The 23968-nt window shown below is 33.4% G+C and overlaps 4 protein-coding genes across 9 annotated transcripts; 2 read left to right on the top strand and 2 right to left on the bottom strand.

Annotated features, from left to right (window-relative positions):
* Positions 1–565: 565 nt before the first annotated feature.
* On the bottom strand, positions 566–10677 carry LOC140040356 (uncharacterized). 3 transcript variants are annotated; one of them, XM_072086226.1, is made up of 5 exons: positions 10666–10677; positions 3032–3098; positions 2318–2556; positions 2000–2119; positions 566–1419 (listed from the first exon to the last, which is right to left on the bottom strand). In XM_072086226.1, exons 2-5 carry the CDS (start codon positions 3048–3050, stop codon positions 1291–1293), a joined length of 507 nt encoding a protein of 168 aa, XP_071942327.1. In that variant the 5' UTR covers positions 3051–3098; positions 10666–10677; the 3' UTR covers positions 566–1290. The 3 variants fall into 3 exon arrangements, with proteins under 3 accessions (XP_071942327.1, XP_071942329.1, XP_071942328.1); XM_072086228.1 differs by lacking the exons at positions 3032–3098; positions 10666–10677 and adding an exon at positions 3588–3732; XM_072086227.1 differs by lacking the exon at positions 10666–10677.
* On the top strand, positions 3476–7750 carry LOC140040357 (uncharacterized). Of its 4 annotated transcripts, none has more exons than XM_072086231.1 (9): positions 3476–3579; positions 4160–4200; positions 4440–4460; positions 4852–4872; positions 5010–5285; positions 5456–5501; positions 5617–5769; positions 6122–6196; positions 6428–7127. In XM_072086231.1, exons 5-9 carry the CDS (start codon positions 5235–5237, stop codon positions 6553–6555), a joined length of 453 nt encoding a protein of 150 aa, XP_071942332.1. In that variant the 5' UTR covers positions 3476–3579; positions 4160–4200; positions 4440–4460; positions 4852–4872; positions 5010–5234; the 3' UTR covers positions 6556–7127. The 4 variants fall into 4 exon arrangements, with proteins under 4 accessions (XP_071942332.1, XP_071942334.1, XP_071942330.1 ...); XM_072086233.1 differs by lacking the exon at positions 3476–3579 and adding an exon at positions 3608–3695 and having other exon boundaries at positions 7041–7750; XM_072086229.1 differs by lacking the exon at positions 3476–3579 and adding an exon at positions 3608–3695.
* On the top strand, positions 8073–22375 carry LOC140040353 (protogenin-like). Its single transcript, XM_072086222.1, has 13 exons — positions 8073–8394; positions 9511–9684; positions 9974–10146; positions 10521–10589; positions 10953–11123; positions 11403–11819; positions 12077–12190; positions 12317–12778; positions 13055–13354; positions 13560–13710; positions 20620–20759; positions 21417–21524; positions 21890–22375. Exons 1-13 carry the CDS (start codon positions 8333–8335, stop codon positions 22090–22092), a joined length of 2544 nt encoding a protein of 847 aa, XP_071942323.1. The 5' UTR covers positions 8073–8332; the 3' UTR covers positions 22093–22375.
* On the bottom strand, positions 15687–17005 carry LOC140039614 (uncharacterized). The gene is made up of 2 exons (XM_072085233.1): positions 16763–17005; positions 15687–16478 (listed from the first exon to the last, which is right to left on the bottom strand). The coding sequence occupies exons 1-2, from the start codon at positions 16911–16913 to the stop codon at positions 15913–15915; spliced, it is 717 nt and encodes a 238-aa protein (XP_071941334.1). The 5' UTR covers positions 16914–17005; the 3' UTR covers positions 15687–15912.
* Positions 22376–23968: the final 1593 nt, after the last annotated feature.

Below are 23968 nucleotides of genomic sequence, written 5' to 3'. Positions count from 1 at the left end.
ACTAAAGCTTTTTTTAATGTCTTCCACCCAGACCAAAGCTTATTTTAAAGTCTTCCACCCAGACCAAAGCTTATTTTATTATCTAAAGCTTATTTTAAAGTCTTTTACCCAGCCTAAAGCTTGTTTTAAAGCTCAGGTACAGGCATGAATTTTAAATATAATATTTGGTTAATTGTACATAAATCAAATATTTGTAACAGAAATCGAGACGAAAAAACATGAATTTCCCTTAATATGGTCAAATACAAAATTTGGCAAAATTCTTCCATAAAAACCAGGAAGACTTTTTTTCAGTAGTTAGGTAGTTAACCTAATGTAATAACATGTCTGGTGACTCCCTAGACGGTGAAAAAAGATGGTGGATATACAGTGGATAATTTTTGCTATAGCATGAAAATAAAAATCTGAAGTTGAATAAAAATATCAGAAATGTAATATTCTAGTTATATTACCTATATTTAGTCATCTGATAATATTTTTTACCACACCATTTATTTTTCATAGCTTTTTAAAATGCCTCTCTATTTACAAAATTTGTGTACAAAAGAATAGAGATTTTACTGTGTAATTTGAACTATCCCCCCACTGATATGAAAGTGCTTATTTTCAACAAGCTCGTGTAACACAAATAAAATCCCAAAAATTATGAAACATAGGGGAAACTATAGATTGATAATTATTGGAATGTATGATCAATAGAAATTTTTTGCCCGCACCTGGCCTTTAAGGTCTTCCACCCAGCCTAAAGCTTGTTTTAAGGTCTTCCACCCAGCCTGAAGTTTATTATAATATCTTCCACCCAGCCCGAACCTTATTTTAACATCTCCCAGCCAGCCTAATTTCAACAAATTTCTTTTCCTCTAGACAGCTGCTCTAGACATCCCTGATTTTTAAGTACAGTACAGGTATGTCTGTTATTTTTGTTGGTCTATCATTTTGTAATCAACAGTGTATTAGTTATGATTTAGAAATCATAGACTCTTCACATTAAAATTAGAAATATAAAATATATTTAGATGCAGATAACAAGTTTAATATCACTATTTTACAGTACAGCTAACATGGAATTATAATCTCATATAAATATAAGTATAAATGGAAATAATAGTATAATACAAAATTATTCTGAATAGATTAAAAATTGTTTAATGTATTTACAAAGTGTGTTTATGGACCAATTTAATTAAATGTTGTAAATATCTCGGTGACAATAACAATCTCGTCATGATTCTTTATAGGTCAAAGGTCACACTTCAGTTGATAAATAACACTTTGGTCAGTATTTGTTGTTTACCAAACAACATAGCCACCATCGGAACCACCAGTCATCCAGTTGCCCTGACGTTGTGTCACCACCACGTTCTGTCCTTGAGTTGCTGCCATTTGTGCATGGTTTGGAGCGTAGCCTGGAGGAGGAGGCTAAATGGGAAACATGAATTTATTTAGTTTTAATATCATGAATAAAACATGGTGCATGTTGAAAAAGACATGTGTTGGAAAGTAAGTTTGTTATTCTTATTGTGTGTAAATATTAAATGCTGGTATTATTTTAATTGCCTTTTTAGAAACTAATAATTTGTATTTTCCCTTATTAGAGTACCAGGAAAGAAATAACAAAATACAACTTTGATTATGACCTTTCACCTTGAATCACAGTCTGAATTGTATTTCAAAGCCTCTTTTCAAAACTACTGGAGCGTATATTTACTGAAATATTTCAGTAGGAGGAGGACAATGGCATTGTTTGAACTACTGTATTACAACACATATTCATTGAAACATTTCTTGCCTGAATCGGCCAAAACCCCAGCTCAGTATAATGAATCTATCCGTTTTGGTAATGATATATTATGTACTGTTTAAAGTAAATTTAAAAATGAAACAAAAGTCTCCTATAACTCTGTTTATTATAAATTGTTTAATGATGTGAACTGAACTGACATTCAGAAATTAGACTTTATTAAAACTAGGATTGTGAACTATGAGTTGATAAACTTACTGGGATTGATGTTGGGTTCCTTGCACCAGCATCAAATCCTCCTTGAACCACTAATGTACCTCCTTGTTGAAGTTGTGCAGGAGGCATTGGTGGCTGACTCATTGGAGGTGCTGCAAAGTTCTACGAAAAATGATAAAAAGAAAAGTTAAAATATGAATGCTATATTCCACTGTCAATACTTGTCTTTGTAACTAGTTGTAAAGGCATAATTAATTTTCGTGTTGTATCAATGTGATACAGTAAGATTGTATGAACACCAACAATGACAAAGGCTAATTATAGTTTATCATTAATCCAACAGCACAGTTAAATTCCTACCTGGGGTTGAGCAGTGTATGGTGGTGGTGGACCCTGTGGCCCTTGTGGTGCATACCCTGGTGGAGGGGTAGGTTGAAAACCACCAGCTGCAGCAGCATGTGGGTAGTGCACAGGTGGGTACCCTTGTTGCTGAGGGTATCCTGGTTGAGCTGGGTAACCCTGTTGGGTTGGATAGGCTCCAGCCTGTTGCACTGGGTATGCTGGCTGTTGTACTGGATATGCTGGCTTCTTTTTCTTCTCTGGAAAAAACATCAAATATATTAGGCTTACTACTTCTTAATGACCAGAGTTCATTTCTTAGTTATATTATATTAAATAATAGAGTTAGACCAAATAAAATAATGTAATTAGGCCTAGGCTAGGCCTAATTTAATTGTTTTTTGTTTGTTTTTTTATTTTTAATCCAGTAAGCAAATTATTATTACTGTAGCCAAAACGGTGCTCCATACAAAAATAGTTAATGTTACAACGCCGAGTGGTACTGCGACCGAAATCCATTAATTTACGGCCGAAATTAAGTACGACTGAAATGGATCGCGACCGAAATGATGAAAAATCCTACTAGAAGTGTCTAGCTAGGCCTAGGCCTAGGCCTAAGACTTCCATACTTTAGTCAAACCCGCCCAGAAAAAGTCAATGTGTTCTAGTAGAGGCCTAGTAAGATAGTCTCCACCGTAGAACAGTACTCTTCTTCTATGTTGTAGAATGACTTACCTTTCTTACCGAACGGCATTTTAGTTCTTTTGATTAAAATAACAGTATCTGTGCAGCGAGTATTTTGCTGTGTTCTGCTGTGTGTTTACAATTTACATTATAATATACTAATTTGCATAATTACGTTATAGCTATTAATAGCCAGAAAAGCGCCCTCTTTTATGACGCACTTCCTATGACGTAGGGCATGTGATTTTGAGTTTCATATTTCCAGAAAAATAACAAAAAATATGATTCATATATTATAACAGTATGTACAGTATAACAAAATATATCACATGAGGTGACCGAAAGTGTTGAGAATATGCAATAAGTATTGTTTAAATCGGTTAACTGTATTATGAAAATTATATGCCCTACCAACTGTACTGTGCAGTAGGCCTACTGAGGTATAAGTATATGCCGTGTTGTGTTTGTGAAGGGGGGATAGACAAGATCACATACTGCATTTTAGTATTGAAATGCGCACCTTTATCGCGCCTATAAACTAATGTTTTAACCCGGACCTATATCTATCCAAGGTTACAATTACGGTAACATTAAATACAGTACGTACCTGCCATTTTCTTGTTGTTTATAGACCTGTGCAGCTTGTGTGTCAGTGATGAAGGTGTGTATTGATTGAACTAAAAATACGCAACGATAGTGTACACATAATTTACAGGTCAGTAAATATCAAAGTCCAACGCGTCATTACTGTTTGCAGTGTTTATTGTATCAAACATCTCGTTTTCAAACTAAAGTTCCTCAAAGAGAACAGAGTTATTCCGAATTCGTTATGAACGCTTTTTTGAGTTTGTTCGTTTTCGTCTTTCTTTTTGTTTCTGTTTATTGCGCACCAATTAACGAAGGTAGTTTATACTTTTTCATTTTTAGATAAGTAGATATATAATCTTGAATGGTAGGTCATTTAATTTTACTGTAGTATTATACTGAATTTTGTTTGTGCGCATGACCGGACAGAAGTAGTAGGGTGCCTCTCACCTATGTCACTCTCTCTCCCCAAAATATATGCAAACATAATAAACTGGTACATTAACAGGTTTGGAAGGCTCAGTTTTTGCAGCCAGAATCTATGGATGCATTTTGTATATAATATGATGTGGATTTGTTTTTCTTTGCCAATAGACGGTGTCCGTTCTCGTCTGGTTGATCTAAATAAAGACAAGGTAAGTAAGAGTACTTAAAACTGAATAATTAAGTTCACATCATAACCAAGTGCATCTTTAAAATGCGCGTGAAAAAAAGTTTACCAGCGTCGTGAAAAACCTCCTATTATAGCCCACCTGCATGTCAGAGTTATGAGTTATGAGTTTCTTATCTATATATTGACAAAACTTCTTATCTTAAAATAAATAAATAGGCCCAGGTCTAATATTTATGCCGATATTTTTTTTTTCATTTGCAGCTTGAATTTTTAAAGAAACAGGTACATTCTAATTTATAGTTATTCCAAATCATTTATCCCTAAGTCAATTACAGTTTTCAACAACACCGTTACTAGATAATTTAATTCTGTAATTTATTGTGTATAATGTTTTTTGTGCAATTTTGTATAGTGTATATTATGTTCTTATATATTTATTCGTTCTTTTAAAATAGTGTACAAAAAACGAATTTATGTGTTTTTATATTGGACCTAATAAATGCTGTGAGAGCAGCGCATTATTATTTTATTATTATTTTAAAATGAAATATTGTACAACTAATTTATTTCTTAGATTTTGCTCCTCACAATGAATAGTCCTAAATAATGTGATACACTTAATCATTTATGCTTTTACTGTTCTGTCTAATTTTCACAATGTTTTTGTTTATAGATTGAAGATATAGGGAAAGGGGTAAGGCATTCAAACTTGTCATCATCTTTTGACTAGATCAACGATTGTGTTTCTTGTTTTTTTATTATCCCTAAACGCCGACGGCTTTATTTGATAAATAGGCTACATAATTTGTTTTCCTGTTATATTTTGAAAAGTTGAACGAACTTTCTCAGACGTACTCAAACGATGATAATACAGAGCAAAATAAGAAGCAGATTGAAGGAGATAATATAGATATTACGTCATCTGAGAATATTAAAAACAATTTGGGTGAAGAAAATCATTTTCTAGAAGGATCCAACAACAGACAGATAAAGCGAACAGAGGATGATGTTGAAAACAAAAAACTTTCAACGCAAACTGAAACTATAGAGGGCGACATGCTAGCAAAATTTGAGCTATTAGAAACGGAAAAGCAACTATTACAAAAGGTTGGTAATGATTAATGTTGTTGTAATTATTATTTATAATAATAAACAATTTATCTTCTAAGCCGGCACACGGTCGGACCAGAACAAAATTGACGCGGGTTCACAATAAAAACGTAATAATTTTACATGGATAAACTCGGTTTTAATTTAATTATTCTATGTGTTTTTAGCGTCTTGAAAAAGTGGAAGAAAAACAAAGTGAAAATCAAGATAACGGTACGTTGCAACTGTATACTAATATTTGAAATAATAAATATTTTTGTTTTGCTATTCTACAATCTCCTTTACTTCACATCAAACTTCTGTGTTCTGTCTCATTTTCTTTGTATAGGTTTTGACCCTATGGGTTACTTTGGTCATGTTAAATCGAGCGATCTTTTACGAGTTGCACCGGAGAAAAATATGGAGATTCCGAACCGAGGTGTGCACTCGGGAATGTTCGCTGATACTCCTTTTGCATCCGAAGAACTTGGAGCAGTGAAAGGTACGTTTGTATGTGAAATCATTCATACACTTTGCCTTTTACTTTTAAAAGCATGAGGCCTATAAGGAGTCTGGTCATAAGAGCATTTGCACTGTAAATACGGTCGTCACAATAAATTCTAAGAACACCATTTTAGAATTTAAAATAAAGTGTAAATAGGGGGAAAGCGACTCGCAGCCTACCGGGCTGATTACACAGGTGTGGACGACACACCATGTCTAGAACTCATGCCTGGTATTGCTAATTTCTTGCATTAACAAGAGAACGATTTAAGTGACGTCAACTTCAATCATTCTTTCTTCCTGATAAATGGTAAAATAGTTAATTGTCTATCCTTATTTTCGCATTTAAGAATTAAAAAAGAGTAAAGAAGAAAATTACCAAAAGTCTGAAGAAGAAGAGTCAGAAATATCTGGTAATGACAAAGGTAACACCAAATCTTTATTTTAGCTTGGAATGAATTATCACTTTTTTATTCTGCTGACTAAATTGGCCAGTATTTTGTGTCGGTCTTTACTCAATACCAATGGGTATCTTAGTGTGAATGTACCTGCATTTGTGAATGTGAACACAGATTGAATTGCGAGACGAAAGGTTCAATAGAAATAACTATCAACAAGTTTCCAAGAGAGTGTTACAACGTCTTACGTATTTATAGTTGCAGATGTGTTAATAGCGGCTTTGGTGTCTGATATTCAACTTCTTTTAAACAACGGAGTTGACTTTGATGAGATACACAAGATCTTACAGGAAAACATTGATAGTAATTCGCCTTTAGTACTTTGATTATTTTTCAACGGCTGCATTAGCAAATAACCACCTTTCACACTATAACAATTTTTCATATCATCATTTTGGCTGAAGCTTTCGTCGTTTTAACAGTAGTCCACTGACTATTGACTGACATCATCATCATCATCATCATCGTCGCAGTATATAGAAGGCACCACTGCGCAAAGTTGGTCCTCTCCATGGCACTGTGAATCTATCGCTTTGCACCATCATCGTCATCTTACGCGTGTAGTAATTTATACCATTCTCATTTTAAACATAGGCCTACCCTTTGCTTACACTATCTATCACCATCTCGCTATACCCCGGCTACCTCGCTATACCAACATTATCACCATCTCGTTCCCCTCATACCATCGCTACCACAACCACCATAAAAAATGGACGGTCTATCAACCACCTGATGTCGCCATCGTTCAGTGTACATAAGTTAAATTCTAATCTTTAAAGCAAAATAATTTTGGAACATTTCTTCTTAGACTTAAATGATACCTCAGGTGCAGAGAAGGAGTTAGCAAATTTGATGGATAAGGCAAGAGGATCGGGAGTCGACGACCAAGATTATACTGAACGAAATCTTCATGATATTATGATGTAGCCTAGTGAATGAAGCAAAATATATACATATAAATTTATATATAAACTGTATTAAAGGACTGTAAATAATATTAAATCATGGAGGTATTATCTTCATGATCAAACTACTACAGTATCAGTATTTTCCTAAGGGATGTGGATCTGTATATATAGTAGCTCATCGTACATTATATACCTAGGCCTAAATATGATTTTATTAGTTTTGCAGCAGATATGGATGATTTTGTTTAGGGAAAAACGAAACGTTTTATGAGCACAACTTGCTTTCCAATCTCTGAAACTATTTTTAGATTTAGTTCCAAGTCCATCGCGAATTTGTTGACAGTGCAAAATAAAGGGTATATCATTGTAAGCCAAAATAGTATAACGACAGGAAAGAAATTGATAATAACGGAAATTGTATGTAGACAGGAGGCAGTTAAGACTTGTTCACGTTTATAAGGAACATTATTGGGGCCAAGAAATTGAAATTTAGAACAAGGCGTTGCGTTATTTTTACTGTGTCATCAATATTACTTATATTACAGTCCACATTATATTATTGAGAAAATATAAATTACCAATCAGCGTAATATGTGCTTAAGCTGAAAAGAGTATGGGCCTAGACAATTATAAATAAATTATATAGAAAGAAAATACATATATAGTGTTTTGAGAGTTAATTCCAATGCTAGAAGAACACTTTAACATCGATGTTATTTAACGTCCTTTTATTTTCTTATCTGATTTTATTTTTTGAAAAGCAAAAATACGGCCTAGGGGTAAGTTCTTTTAAAATTCAGACAATAATAAGGAGTTTGATTCTATGCTTTCTAATACCTTTGTAAATCCGTAATGAATAGAAATTAGGTAAGCACTGAAATTGGACACCTTGCTGCTTTGATGAGGCAATGCGTTCGTCGGGACTCAATCACTCACAACGAATCTTCACGTCATTCAGCTATGATGGCATTACTGGCTATAGGCTTCAACCGGGTTTAAAACACATTTCGTTTCCGTATTTTAAACAGTGATAGTAATAACAGACGCCTAGTATCTATTTAACGAGGGTCAACCCTTTGTCTGAAGTAGAAGAGACGAAGCTTGATGTTTTTAGTAAAGAAATCTATTTTGTAACTTTGTGAATTCGTTACCAGTATCGTCTGTCTCCAGTCGCGGACGAACAATTAGAAACATGACAAATTTGTGGTCCGTTTTACTTCCTATGTTGGTGATAATTACCGGATGTCTCGACAAGTAAGCTTAAGTATTTTTTTTTCTTATTTATAATATATTCGACATTGTTTATAGGTATATTGTTCTACATAAGTTAGCTCAGCTACCTTATTTCTTTAATGTATCGTTGTTCCTTGCTTTATCTTTACGGCAAATGTTTAACCTGTTAAAGCCTTTACGTGCGAATAAGAGAGTTTATGTTCGTGCGATGGTTTAGGCAGTATTGCTAGTGTATTTTGATTTATCTGTCAATAATAGTATAGAATATATCTTATTCCCTGAATATACTGTACCCCTAAAGGCAATATTGGGTAATTAAAATCTGTACAGTGACGACTAATTTTTATATTTTGGTCACACCATGTTAAATCGTGTTCTTAGCCCGTAAAGTCAAGGCCATTGTCTGTTCTAGTTTTTACCACTTGCGGTGCTTTCTCCTGGCGTACATGATTGCTTATTCGTTTTAGCATGTGTTTTGGATTTCAATAAAGCTCTCAATAATCTTGAAATAGCTCATCATAAAGACCCCTGATGTGAGTAAACACTAGAATCACTATATTATTATGTCAATCCCCTGCATTACACTCTTGCCGTTTATGTTCAATTACCGAATGTTTTTAAACACTATATTAATGTATATACTTTATTCATCATCATCATCATCTGTTAGAGTTACCAGAAGCTCCGCTGAATAATTTCAGATAAAAAAAATGGTAACTGCAAATAAAGAGACGAAAAAACATTGTGAATTTTTTGTTTGTCTCCACAAAAAGTATTCGTAAAAAATGTTTGCGTCAATACACTTGTATGCACGGACTAACTGCCTGCATCGATCAGTAATTCATATTTTCCCGCGAATGTGGGAAGAAATTCATGATGAAGTCAAAGCCTAATTAATAATATTTAAACTCAAAATGAATTTCTTATTGGAGGAAAGTGTTTTGCTTGTTCTCTTTGCTGCTTGTTTTTGTATTATCTTTTTTGAAAGATTTTTTGATATTATTTTTGGTTGATATTTTCAGATATATTTGTTGAAATGCTATATTTTATCTAGGCAATACAGATTAACAATAATTAAGAATTATTAGTAAAGTGTTTACCTCACTCAAACCACCAGTATTCGTTAATTAATTGCAGTGTTGACAGCAAGCGGAGAGAGCTGCAGGCACCAACGGACCTCGCAGCTGAAGCCATTTCCCCCTTCAGCATTCGTGTTTCATGGAAAGATCCGAATCAAGTTCGAGGAAAATTGACTTATACGATCATCTACAAAGTAGTCCCAGAACAGATCGAATTAGGCGAACTTGGAGAGTAAGCCACTTGTTTTTTTTAACATAATTTAACTGATTTGAAATTAATTGTATTTAAGCATAGATGTTTAATGCGTCAGTGCAAAGAGTTGTATTTTACAACTTAGGGCCTACTTATTTTACAACTCCCTGGTCAGTGTATATACATTTTATTAATTATTATTATTATTTTTCTCTTACATTTTAGTTAAATTATATTTGTAATGAGTTGGCGGCAATATAGACTTAATTTTTAAAAATATTATTGTGGCATCACTTTTATATATATATATTTTCTCATTTATAACTAGAAATGAACAAATTGAGGTGATGAATACGGATTTTGTATTGATAGACAAGCTTCTGCCGTTGACAACGTATGTATTTGTAGTTATGGTTTCAAAGGGAAGATCAAAGAGTCCGCATAGTACATCGGTGATGAATACGACCAACGATCCTCTAGAGTGGGGAGCAACACTCGAAGGTAAAGAACTTTGATTTTACGCAACGTAGGCCTACTCATTGAAATGATAACCCAAGACAGATGTATACTCCCCTAGACAACTTTAAATGTTTCTTTGGTTAGCATAAATGAATATTATTGGTAGGAGTTTACATTGTGAAAGCTTGGAAGATCTTTCTTAAAGAGCGCGGTAACATCAAGTCTTAGACTTTGTCTACACTATCAAATTTTATGTGACAAAAAATGTATAATATAGACATGATGCTGTCATATCACTACCATATTTGGCCATATCACTACCATATTTGGTCACATCAAACTTTTTTGTCAAACTATTTTGACAGTGTAGACAGAGCTTTAGTGGCATATATATAATATTGTTATTGTTTTTGCAGCACCTGTGCTATTGCGTGTTGTAGGACATGGTGACGGAGTTAAAGTCGTAGCGAGGACAACTGGATATTGTGAGTGCAGTAATTGTTGTATTTTTTATTAAAAAAAACAATTATTGGATTATTATTGAAGTATAAGAATAATGTAATAGTTTTTGATTGATTGAGTATTTGTTATTATAATATTATTATTATTATTATTATTGTTATTATTATTATTATTATAATAATGCTTTCAAAGTATTTAGTCATATGAAATGAAAAGCTTTTTCTTCTCTTTAGTATCCCTTATATTAAACCTCTATTTTAGGTCTACATTAAATTTACTAAATCGTAATGTACATCTTGCTCACAAGTTCTTTATCGATTAATCGATAGGTAATTAATGATTATGATGATTTGATATTGTGTGGTTTTTTTTTTCCTCGGGTAAAGCATATAATGTTTACTATACCAAAAACAAAACATTGCCGCTTGAAGAATGGTCAGTGACACAGCAGAGAACAATCCGTCTTCCTGAACCATATAAAAAATATTACTTTAGGGTTACCACTCAGATGTTGCATATGGAAAGTCCGCCCTCAAATATTGTCTCTTATCCAGAAGGTGAGGGTTGTTGAAACTTTTACATTTTTGCTATCATCAGTAATTATTTTACTGCCGTCTTACATGATAATAAAAGCATGCGATAATTTAAAATGCTGTATAACCCTTCTTTGTTTATTTTAATAGGGTTGTTTTCTAGTCTTCATTACAACACATATTCTTATTATTTATTAGTCGAATTCTTTCAATATACATTTTTAAAACAGAAATCTGTATCCTTTCGAGTTTTCTTTTTGAGTTTTTATTTTACCATCGTATAATCTATTTCCTTGTCTACAGACTGCGGAGTTATGATAACTGCAGATTCTCCTTCTTCTGGAACCATCATGCAGTTCATAAAGTCCTCCTACGTTCGATGTCGATACCGCTTTACGGCTCCTGCGAACAAGAAAGTCACTATCAACATAACGCAATTAGACTTCTTACCAGAGACCAATAACGAGTCCGTGCCAACAAAGTTTTTGATTCGTGAATCGATGGTATTTCAGACGTTTACTGATAGAGACCAAAAGACAAGGAAAATGGCTTCTATCTCCAGTCGGGATGGTTTAGATCTACCATTGATTGTCACGTCAACACAGCAGCAACTCAATGTGTTTTATACAGGACCAAGTACGGTGTCTGGTCACTTTTTGGTTCACTATCAGTTTGAGTTACCGGAAAACGTTTCATACCAACACCACGAGATTACAAAGAGTATGCTATTGTCATTCAGAAATTAGTGTGATAATAATATAATTGTGTGTTTTTTTAAATAAAAATATGAATTAGTTAAGTTATTATTCATTCTCAATCTAATTTTTAATATTATTTCAATTTTTTGATTAGAAGAAATTTGAAGGGCGATCGCCTTAGTTATGTGAATTAGAGAAATGTTGGTTACAATAGGGCTGTATAATTTTAGTTTTAACGCGTTATTTCACGATACCAACAATGAATTTATGTTTTGTTAGAGGCACCAGAGTTCCTGTCTAAACCGAGGAATGCTTCCGCACAATCTGGCAGTCCGTCGTTCTTGGTGTGTTCGGTTTATGGATATCCAAAACCTGTTATTTCGTGGTTGAAAGGTAATGCAAATTGTTATTGCTGAAACTGTGTATTTGTCATTGTGATTTGTTTAAATTACATAGGTTTTTACAGAGAGAATTCCCCAATTTGTATATCAACATGGATTGTTCCCATTTTCCTTATAGATGGCAATAGTTCAGTGGCGGCAGTCATAGAAGGACGTCTTCTGGAAACTCTAATGGAAGGCGTATTCTTTATCAGCAGTACAGTGAAAGAAGACGCCGGGACCTACACGTGTGTTGCAGAGAATTGGGCAGGTCGCATAACAGCAGATGCTGTATTAACCGTTCTAGTTCCACCGACATTCATTGAAAAACCAGAAGACATTGAAACGACAGAGGGGAATGACGTCACTCTTAGATGCCGCGCAGACGGTGTTCCTAAACCGGAGATAAAATGGAAGAAACTGAAATATGACATTGTACCAAATGATAAATATTTGTTGAGCGAGGGTGGTGAAATTTTGACAATTAATAACGTTAACAAGGATGATTCTTCTACTTACATCTGTGAGATAAATAGTCCGATGGACACGAGTTTTCGACCCGAGTTTGCCAGAGCAAAACTAGAAGTGACAAGAGTGCCAGGTAAGACGTAATTCATCTTTTGCTTTTGATTACCCAAGTTTTTTTTATATACTGCCATGTGAAATGATGTTAATAATTAGCCTAATTATAAACTCTGATTTACAAGTTATATTTGTTTAAGAAGCTATCAATGGTTTTAATTCTTTTTGTCCAATGGTCTACTATGATAAGGTAGGTAGAACACTTGTATTAGACTTACAAACTTGTTACTTACAAAGGTGACAATAACAAAAATTCTTGATAAAAATCAACGGTATATAATAATATATTTCGTAGACGAATCACGAGTACCTCCTCAAGTGGAATCTTTGACGGTTATCCCACGATCAGACGCCATACACATCATGTGGGAACCTCCAGATAGCGAGCAAGGCACTATAGTACGTGGATATATACTTGGTATTGGCAAGAATCTTCCTGACGTCGTTATCAAAGAATTGGACAGCAACAAGTTATCGTATACTTATGTTAATGTGAGACCATCCGCGAGTTACGTCATCAAGTTGAGAGCGTTCAACCAAGCTGGAGAGGGCGCACCTGTGTATAAAATTGTTGAGATACCAGATACTGATACAGGTATTTATATTTATATTGAAGACTTTTCTTGATTTGGTAAAAGTTTCTTGTTGATGATCCAATGTTCGTAAAAGATCTGGACATGAAACTTTGCTTGAGTTATTCGCCGCTGGTGGCGCTTTAAAAAAGTTTAACAAGTCAACAACTAATCAATAGTTGTTATAGCTTATCGTATTTTTATCTTTCATATATTTTATTTTATTAGTTGATAGTAGACCACTTGACCCACCATTCGCCGTGAAACTCCAGACCACAGGCCCAACAACGATGATTGTGGCCTTTATGGCACCCGATGGGGCTGACGGTAAAGTGATGTATACAGTTAGATATACACCATCTTATCCTCTGAATGTGAAGTAAGTTCGTGAGTTGTTTCGCTTTCGTTAGAAATCCAATATTTAAAAAAAAAGATGCATTTTGAAATATTATATATAATCTAGACATACGTCCATTATACAGAAAGTGTAATAATTCCAAATGGCCACTTACTTCGTACATTAAACTCTTTGCGAATTATAACTATAATGTTTCTAAAATTGTTTAAGATTATCATTAATGACATTACGATGAATGACTGGAAAGCCTCGATAGAGAATTACAGTAAAACCTCTCCTTTTGGACATGCTTTGGGACAATTTCCCGTAAAACCAACGAGGAGGAATTAATGTTTTTACTACAGAAACACACGGGACACCTCTATTATGTTGAAACTTTGTTGAGTCCCATACATAGATGTCATTCTCAATATAGATATAGGTATCATATTCAAATTTAAAAAGTAGTTGACCCCACGATGCATGTAATCTCAGTCCCCAACCCAACACAACAGGAAAAGAAACCAAACTATTTGTTTTTAGTATGTCTAATTAAGTGTGTAGGACGATGCGGCCAGGCCACACACGCCAATTGCACCATACGTTGCGAAGCCACACTCACGTCATATTGCGAATTTTGGACAAAAAGTGTTTTGAGAGCGCTTTTGATTTAAACATTAGCGCGAGCCTATCTTTACCGCTGAGAATTGTATTGAGAAACCCGAAGACTTCACGCGAGCGAGACGAACTGACTAAGAACATTATTACTATAGATTTTCACTTCATACACGCTTATTATTGAACAATAGTTAGTATAAATAACTGCTAGTTAATTAGAGACATTCGATGTTACTAAGAATACTACAGAAATTACTTATAATACAAATTTAAAAGATTTATAACGATTCTAGTTTAGGTAACATTCGCCCATTAACAATGAAAACAAACAAATCCTGCGTAGAAAATCGCGGAACTCTAAAAAGTTTGTTTTAATATCACGCTAAAATTGTTTCCGAATTTTTAAATACATATTTGTAAATATTATGTTAAATTTCAATATCTTTACTTTTAATCCTCAAAAAATCAAAATGTTGATATTTTTTAAAAGAATTTTATGATCATTTGAAATCGGGTATATTTACTATCGATCGCGCTCCGCCGGTGCCCGAGTAGGTGTGTACGCGTCGCTTTTGCAGGCTCTATTCCCTGTAGGCTCGGGCTCAGTATATTAGCAACATTAGGAAATGAAAATTCTCAAAAACAAATGTTGACGAAACATTTTATAATTGTTACTAAACTAAAGTGCAACATCTATATTTACTTCTCTGTTATTTTCCTCACATAATATTTATCAATGTAAAATTGTCAACAAAATGAATGATCGCAACTGGAATCGTGGTTGTAACCTACGTTACATGTTTTATTTTCGACTTTCAATGTAAACGATTATAAAGGCAACAATATTATATTTCTATGAATATGAAACTATAAAATAGTGTATGTAATCAAACAAAAACATGTATAATAACTTACATATTGTTACATTCACTAATACATATTGTATTTTATAGTTTATACTTTATTAACATCCATAATAACATGAGTCGTCAATCAAAGGTTGTTGTTGATTTCTTGTATGTCCGCATACATTCCTGTCTTAAATTCACATAAAATAACACTCATTACTGTACTCTATTAAATAGTCATATGACAAAACTGGTGTTATCTTTCTTAGAAAATGTATACTGTGTTACAATTGAGTAACGTAAATTACGTATTCAGTAACGTAAATTACTGAATTGAAAGATGAATTCGTCATCAAAATAGTTAAATAAAAACAACATTTGTAACTTTTAACAATAAACCTCATTGGTATTTTAGATCATTGCCATCACTTTAGAGAAGGCAAACAGATTATATGTTTCATTAAATCATCCTTTTTTTATTTTCTATTAATTCAATGCATATTTTATATGTATAATATATATTTATTCATAAAAACTCCCATATGAAAATGTAAATTAGTGAGTTTTATAATGCTAGTGTACATACTATTGTTTTGGTTAATATGATTATTATTATTTATTATAATTCTGTGAACTTTACAGTTGCTTGGCCTAATGCTTATATCAGTCTCAACTTTCTTAGTAACGTAAGTTACATTTCCTTTAATGTTTCAATTAATTGATTTGATTGCTTCATCGGGGCTTGTGATTGTGATCACACCTAGAGATTTTAATACGTTTAACTTTTAAGGGCAAAGTTCTGATGTTTTTGGCAAAGACTTGTGTTTCTTGCTGTGAATTTGACAAGTTTAATATTAGCATTTCTTTGTCGGATTTTCTTAAACGAGGAAAAAGAAACCTTCCGTTGCTCGGGATTTTCACTTTTGTACTTGGCAAACAAGTTCATCATGTAATCATTGAGGTATCTTATCTGGCGTTTTTCTTTGGTAGAAGATGTTTTGCAGGCATCTCGTTTTCCTGGCATCATCCTGGAGTTGTCATCTCTTTCCATGAAGCCTAATACTTCATTATGAAGAACTCCCCACGCCTTTTTTACATACTTCGCAGCTGTGATTCCTTGCTTTTTCGTCTTGGATAGGTTACGTTGACCAAGGCCCGACTCCCTTGAAACACGCGCGATTAACCTGTATTTCTTGATTATCTTTCCAGATAGAACATTGCTAATCATTCTTCTGGCCTTCTGCCCTTGATTTATCTCTGTGCTCTCTCTTATTTCATCGAGCAGTGCATGTGAAAGCAGGAGTTGTTTTTTCAACCCTTTGGGTACTGATCTTGGTGACATACCTAGAAAATTGGAAATTACATCAATACTAAATTAAGTATGGTTTAGAATATTTAAATATTATCTCAATTGATATGTTCAGGAAGATAATGGTTTAAGCGGCATGTAATGGGCAGAAAAAGAAAATACGTATATTCACATCACCATACACGACATGGAACAAGTTATCAATTATAAGGCATTGAGTACATTTTGTGGATATTTGCTCTATATTATAAATAGCCAATATTATCATTATTAATAATAATTATGCGTGAATAAAACAGTACATTCATTCGTGACCTACCTGCATTTCGTAAATCCTGATTTGCTTTCGATCTTGGAGAGTCAGTACTACTCATGGACGAGTCATGACTGGTAGATGGGATGCAATTCTTATTTACTTTCTTCAAAGCTCTTTCATAGCGCTTGTTTATGGTTTTTTTTTGTATGGTCATTTTCTGTAACTCCAGATTTAATTTTTCGATGCGACGATGGGCTCGACTTAGTGCTCTGCCAACACGTTTTCGAGTAGAAATACGTCTCTTAAACGACATCTTGATGCGTAGAGGAGAAGTTGGTGAAACCACATCGGAAGATATGGCTGAATCATCATTACTACTACTAGGTTCGTCAGCTTCTTCTGGGTGTTGTACTTGTAGTTGGGCTTGAACTTGCTTCACGTACCTTCAATGTTTCTGTACTCTTCTTTTCACCGTCGCTGTCCGTGCATTTCTATCTTTTGTTGTAAGTTCTGCTGACGGAACAAAGTATTTCATTACACGTCTTGCTTCTGCTTGCAAGTACTCTGCTCCTCGCTTCTCTTTTTGTCGTTCCCGATACGCTGCCTGAATCTCGGCTCGTGACTTTACCATTATCACCAGTGTCACCTAGTGTTTAACAAAATGTATTAGTATTAAATCGAAATAAACAAATATTAAACTATATTTTTACATTTTAAATAACCATAATGTAAAAAAATACATTGACTTTGTATGTAGTAAATTATGTAACTTACGTTACCATGAACTTACTATTAATACTTGTGAGTATCGATATTACAATGAAACAAGATGTATCCAGGTACATGACATACGTTTGACAATGAATATTCATAAACATATATACACAGATATTATCTTAATATCATTGCTATGTTCGGTAATGTTACAACAACATAGACATACAACATCAATGTGAAACTTACGTTACCATAGTATCAAGGGCAAAGAAACTTCCCATAAAATAACCATAAATAAAATCAACTCCGGTTGGAGGTAATGTTCATTATTGCCTGTATAATATAACTTAAATTATTTGAATATACTGATTAGAAAAAAAACAAGACGTCTTAGAAATGAGGTATATAAAATGGTAACCTACGTTACATGTAGTGTAATTTACGTTACGTTGTTGCCTGTGCTAGCTTACTAGTGTAAATTGTACAATGTAATAACATACTTGCATATCTGTCTAATTTCCTAAATTATAAACATTAGGAAAGTTGTTCTAAATGATCTTTAGTGAATTAAGCATTTGAATACTTACTAAAATATACTCGAAAATCTGATATATGACGAATAAACTATGAAATTGTGAAGAAGTATTTATAAAAACGTGGTCAAAATTGCCGCTGTCTGCCGAATCACGTGGTTAAAACTTTTTATTGTATCAGAGGGCGTTTTCTTGATCATAAGAATATCTGTATTCCTTAGAAATGTCCACAATATTAAAACTCATCAGTAACAATATATATGGTAACGTAAGTTACCATAACGTAAATTTCAAATGAACTTCAAAGGCTCAAATAATTAAATCTTAAAACAACAACAAAATAATCAGTTTAAAATTAAACTTGACGTAACTAATCTTATAAATTATTATAACATGTGTGTACACAAACCGGATCCTAAGAAGAAATGGGGTAACGTAGGTTACATCGCTTAACCAATCGTTTTTCATTAACACTTTCCAGGCAATTTTATAACGTATTTACATTATATTTCATCCGTGCAAGCAATATAATCCTTATCAAGAGTACAAATCACATATAATACGAAGAAAAACACTTTTATAGGTAATTATTAATTGATATTTAATGCATTTTTTAAAGTCTGTAACGTAAGTTACGTCATTTGTGCGACATATTTAATTGAAGAATTTTTTTAAATAAAACTCATTTTTTGTCAAAATTTCACTTACATGCATTAAACGTATAGGTAAGGCTCCAAAATATACAGTATTTACAATGATAAATGGGATTATATTTAATTTTTACACTAGTGAATATTATGAAATTGGCCGGCGACAGGCGGTTTTGTGTCATATCATGAAGTTTAAAGTGACATTATTTTTTAAGGGCAAGGATTTTCAAAATGAAACTTGGCCAATACAAAGAATAACGTTTCCTGTACCGTCATAACGCTTTAAATCACACTTTTTGTCCATAGTTTTAAATATATAACACAGTAAATATAGGCGACATTGGTTTTTCATATTCGTGTTGGTATAGTGAGCCTGAGCCTGTAGCGAGTTTCGGTCGCGCTAACATAAGCAATGTTTTCTACATTTACATGCATTAGGGGTAAATTATGTTTAATTGTTTTTACCGCATAACAAAATTCCCAAATTTATTTCTTTTCTTGCCTAACCGTTTCTGTCACCTTAAAATCAATACTTTAACTGCATAATTTTAAGCGAAAATAACATAAAAATAGGCCTACTATAATTTGATCACTTCTGCGCAATACTTTAAAGTTGTTGTATACAATACAATTATTTTAAGAATATAAATAAAAACACACAGAAACTAATAAAATGGCAACTAATTGAAAAGTCAAACTCATTTATTTCATCAATTAAATATTTGAAAAAAATCAAATCAAGCAAGGTACTGCTGTGTAGGCCTTAAATATGATTACTGTATTTTTTAGTTTTAATTTGTATAATGGCCTAGGCCTAATAATATAGTACTAACAACAAGTTTATTTCTAAAGGCAAGAATAACAAACAGCTTTATTTATTTACCTTCAATATTAAATCTATGAGAAACCTCAATTATGAGAATCATTTAAATTTCTGTCACCGTACATTTCATTATAATGAAAACCTTTAATTTAAAAGACATTTAATTAATAAGAGCTGGTCAAATTTTTTTGAATGTCAACATGCTGTCCATAAATAGCCGCTTTCAAGTGATGCAAATGTTTTCTGGAGTCAGATCCTATAAAAAATATAGAAATATAAAAAGTATGTTAATTTAAATATGTATTTGAAAGATGGGCTAGAGGTATACTGCATGATAAATTAGGCTGAAAAACCTAGCATGTGGTCCTAGGCCTACTACAAGGCCTAGCTTAATGTTTTAAATCCCATAAAACGTTTGAATTTAATACAAGTACAAAATCTAATTTATATAGAGTTGTAAAGTTTGGTACATTCAGTACATTAATTAAAATAAATGAGAATGGGGCCTAATATTAATAAATAAACATGTAAAAAAATTGGCCTAAACGACTACGTGTGTATCTTATACGCATTGATTAACACGCAGTACGCGTTGGACCATCAAGGCTAGGCCCAGCTTCGCACAAACCACCGTTATACATGTGATTTGTTTACCTATTTCAATCGCCATTTAAAAAATACCTGAAAATATCAACATGCCCATTTTTTGTCAAACGAATATTTACATTACATAGTAACTTTTTATTTAGTCACTCGTTTACTCAAAAATTGAGGAATTTTTTTATGGTCTCGAAAAAATGTACAATATTATTATTGATAAAAATCGTATAAAATCTAACAAAAAGAAGGGCAAATTCAATGATTACCTGACACGATCATAACTGCTATCCTGTTCCAAAAACCAAGTCACGTGCTTCTTCAACCCTTGCTTTAATTATTCTCATGAATTATTCATAAGGAACTATAATTTAAGGCTTTCAATTGGTTAAAAGAGTTTAACCCTATTAAAATTTTAAATTCACATCATTTCCGGGTGATGTTGTCGCGCTTCGATGAATCTCAGAAATCACAAATGACCGCTAGAGGGCTCACTACTTTTTGTCTAGTTTAAATGAATGTGAAGCCGGTGTCGTACAATTACGATGTGATTAAAATTATTAATTACCATCATTCTCTGACATGTGTTTATTTGTTTAGATTAATAAATACAACTGAAACCACGTTAACTTTGACAAACTTAAAGCCATATACAGTGTACGAAGTGAGTGTTAAAAGAACAACAATCGAGGGTTCAAGTCGCTACAGCATTGTGTCTTTTAACAAAACGTTTGAAGATGGTATGTATACCAATATAAATGTTCAATTTGACCAGTGACCGTGTTCACCAATCACACTTATATAAAGGCAAACACTTCTACTTAAAACTTTAATAAATTCTCTCATCTAAGTGAAATATTTAAATATTTGAGAGAAATATGAGGACGAAGATGATGATGATGATGATGGCGATGATGATGAGGAGGACGATGATGATGAGAACGATAGGGAGGACGATGATGAAGATTATGATGATGACGATGACGATGAGGACGATGATGATGATGATGGCGATGATGATGATGGCGATGATGATGAGGAGGACGATGATGATGATGAGGAGGACGATGATGATGAGGAGGACGATGATGATGATGATGATGATGGCGATGATGATGAGGAGGACGATGATGATGAGGAGGAGGACGATGATGATGATGATGATGATGATGACGATGGCGATGATGATGAGGAGGACGATGATGATGAGGAGGACGATGATGATGATGAGAACGATAGGGAGGACGATGATGAAGATTATGATGATGACGATGATGATGACGATGATGATGATGAGGACGATGATGATGATGAGAACGATGATGATGATGATGACGATGATGATGACGATGATGATGAAAATAAGTTTTTTATACTGTTGTTTATATTCGTTTCAGCTCCAAGTTCCCCGCCAAGTGATCCAACGTTAGTTTTATCTGAATACAGTTGCGGAGCCATTATTGTGAATTGGCTTCCACCTGCCAAGCCAAACGGCATTATTAATGGTAAGTAGGGGTAATAATAATATGATGATAATAGAGGGACAGACAGAAAGGATATCGTCCAATGTAGACCTAATGTTCCATACGTGTTTGTGTGCATTTTGAGCTTTATGTGTTTTACATTAAGTTTATCTTACTTATCTGATGATTTTATAATTGCGAAAATATGCAAAATGGAAAATTATATAATAACGGTAAACTAAAAATATCAACAAAGTGCACCTTTGAAAATGAGGTTGTTTCTGAATACGTCAGATAGAGCACTGTTTTAAGCCACTGGTAAGACAAGACCGTGGCATTAGTAAAGAACGAGTGTTAACATTTCCACATCACTTTAAAAAAGGCATTTTCGCATAAATTTGTTGCAGCATACATGATAATGTACAGCATCAACTCTGACCTTGGTGACAGCGATTGGGTTGTTGAGGTAGCCGACGGAGGTGACTTGACACGTACGATACATGGATTGGTTAGCAGCACTAGGTATTACTTTAAGATGAAGGGGCGGACGAGTAAAGGATGGGGACCAGTTTCGAACACCGTCTCTATGTCGACTGGACGTTGTCCTTAGGTGTATACAAACACTGTTATGCTATGCAGAAGCATACAAACATTGTAATATATAAGACAAACCAATAGATGTCAGGATTATTTTCACATATTGTTTGAAATAGCAGGACAATAATAGGCCAGATAACTTCACTCACTTTCGATAAATCCTCCGCGTGCCTGAGCTCCCTACTAAGGTTAAGGGTTAGGATCAACGGAGGGCCTTCGTCCTCATTAGTATATCATGTTTATTATGAAATATAATTGTAATATATATAAATATTGATAAAAATTGTTTTTTTTTATAGCCCGTGCTGTTGAGTGATATAATATTAAACGGCTCTTGAAGGAAGGATTTTCAAAACGTTAACGTTCATCTAAATCTTGGTTCCCACTAGGACGCAACGCAAGGACGTAAGCGCAACGCAAGCATGTTGACCAATCACAAGCAAAAAATCGGATAATCTATTGCTTGTGATTGGTTAAATTGCTTACGTCGTTGCGTTACGTCCTAGTGGGAACAAAGTTAAGTAACGGTACGTCGCTTCCTCGCGCGTCTTCTCGATCAAACACGCAAATCAAATGAAATCTTGTATTGTTTGATTATCAATTTTTTTTTTAATGTAATATAATAGTTAATCACTTAATAAAATTAGGTTAATGCAATTGAGAATTCATTGAGTTAATAATTAGTTTTAAAATGTGTTTTTATGATGTCAATGTCTTCCTAACCAGTGTAATGCAGGTAGGCATATTACCGTTTTAATTCACAATGTTCCTCGACAACCTTTATGTCAGTGAACATAAAGGAGAAACCCCCATTGGCCTTGTCGAACGCGTACTGAGGCCCACAATTACGTAAGTATTACTATTATTTTTAAACTAAACAAAATGTTAATTATTTTACAATATTAATAATAGTTTGCACTGACAAACATTTAAAATCTAAAGTAGTCTAGCACTTTATAACCATCACTATATTTGACATTTTAATGACAATATTAGTACCAATGCTCCAATCTGGTTTTGCTCTAACCTACCTAAATTATGAAAATATGATTATACTGTATACTGTAAGTTTACAGGCATAGAGAAAATCTAAACCGCCCGGTGATATATTGGAAATTAATTAATTAATGTTAATCATAATATACTATTGAAGAATACAATAAAATTGTAAATATTTAGCATAATGTTTGATTAATTGACATATATTGCTAACAAAACGGTTTCATATTTGTTTCTTGCTAATAAGAGTAGAATTAATAGCCTTTGATCTACTGTATTCTGTATTGCTAAAATGCAGTAAGGCATCAATCTGCTTTTAACGTGTACATTTTATTTATTTCAATAGTTACACTGTCGGGCAAACATCGATATTTTACAAAAAGCGTCGATGCTGAACTAGTGTATGTATTATGCATAGTGTAATCAATTGTAGAGTTATGATTTATGTAAATTTAATATCATGTTGACCTGTACAAAATGCTGTATATCTATTAAGCAATGCTATACATATGGCTGGGATATATGACATTACATTTACTGCCAGACTTCACACATTTGTTTATTGTGTGTTGAACAATGATAAAGGTACGAAGACCCTACTTTTTTCACGATGTATCAATTATTATCAAAAGTCAAAATTCCGACATTCCGAAAGTTATCAAGAATTCAGTAAAAAATGCCTACTTGGCGAATTTAATTATCTAAAGAAGAACAAGATATCGTTCGGTAACACTATTGCATAATCAAAATCATATGAACATGTTTGTATTATAAGCGTGGTGATTTTCGAACCCCTACAACATGTCGGAACCCCATACTTATTACACTGCTCAACGAATCAACATCGAGTTCCCTATCATTAGATGCGTGCGCATACTACCTCCGTCAAA

This window comes from Antedon mediterranea, chromosome 2, assembly GCF_964355755.1.
Source record: "Antedon mediterranea chromosome 2, ecAntMedi1.1, whole genome shotgun sequence".
Classification (NCBI taxonomy): Eukaryota; Metazoa; Echinodermata; class Crinoidea; order Comatulida; family Antedonidae; genus Antedon; species Antedon mediterranea.
Note: the sequence above shows the minus strand (reverse complement) of the source record. Positions and strands in the feature narration are given on the sequence as shown.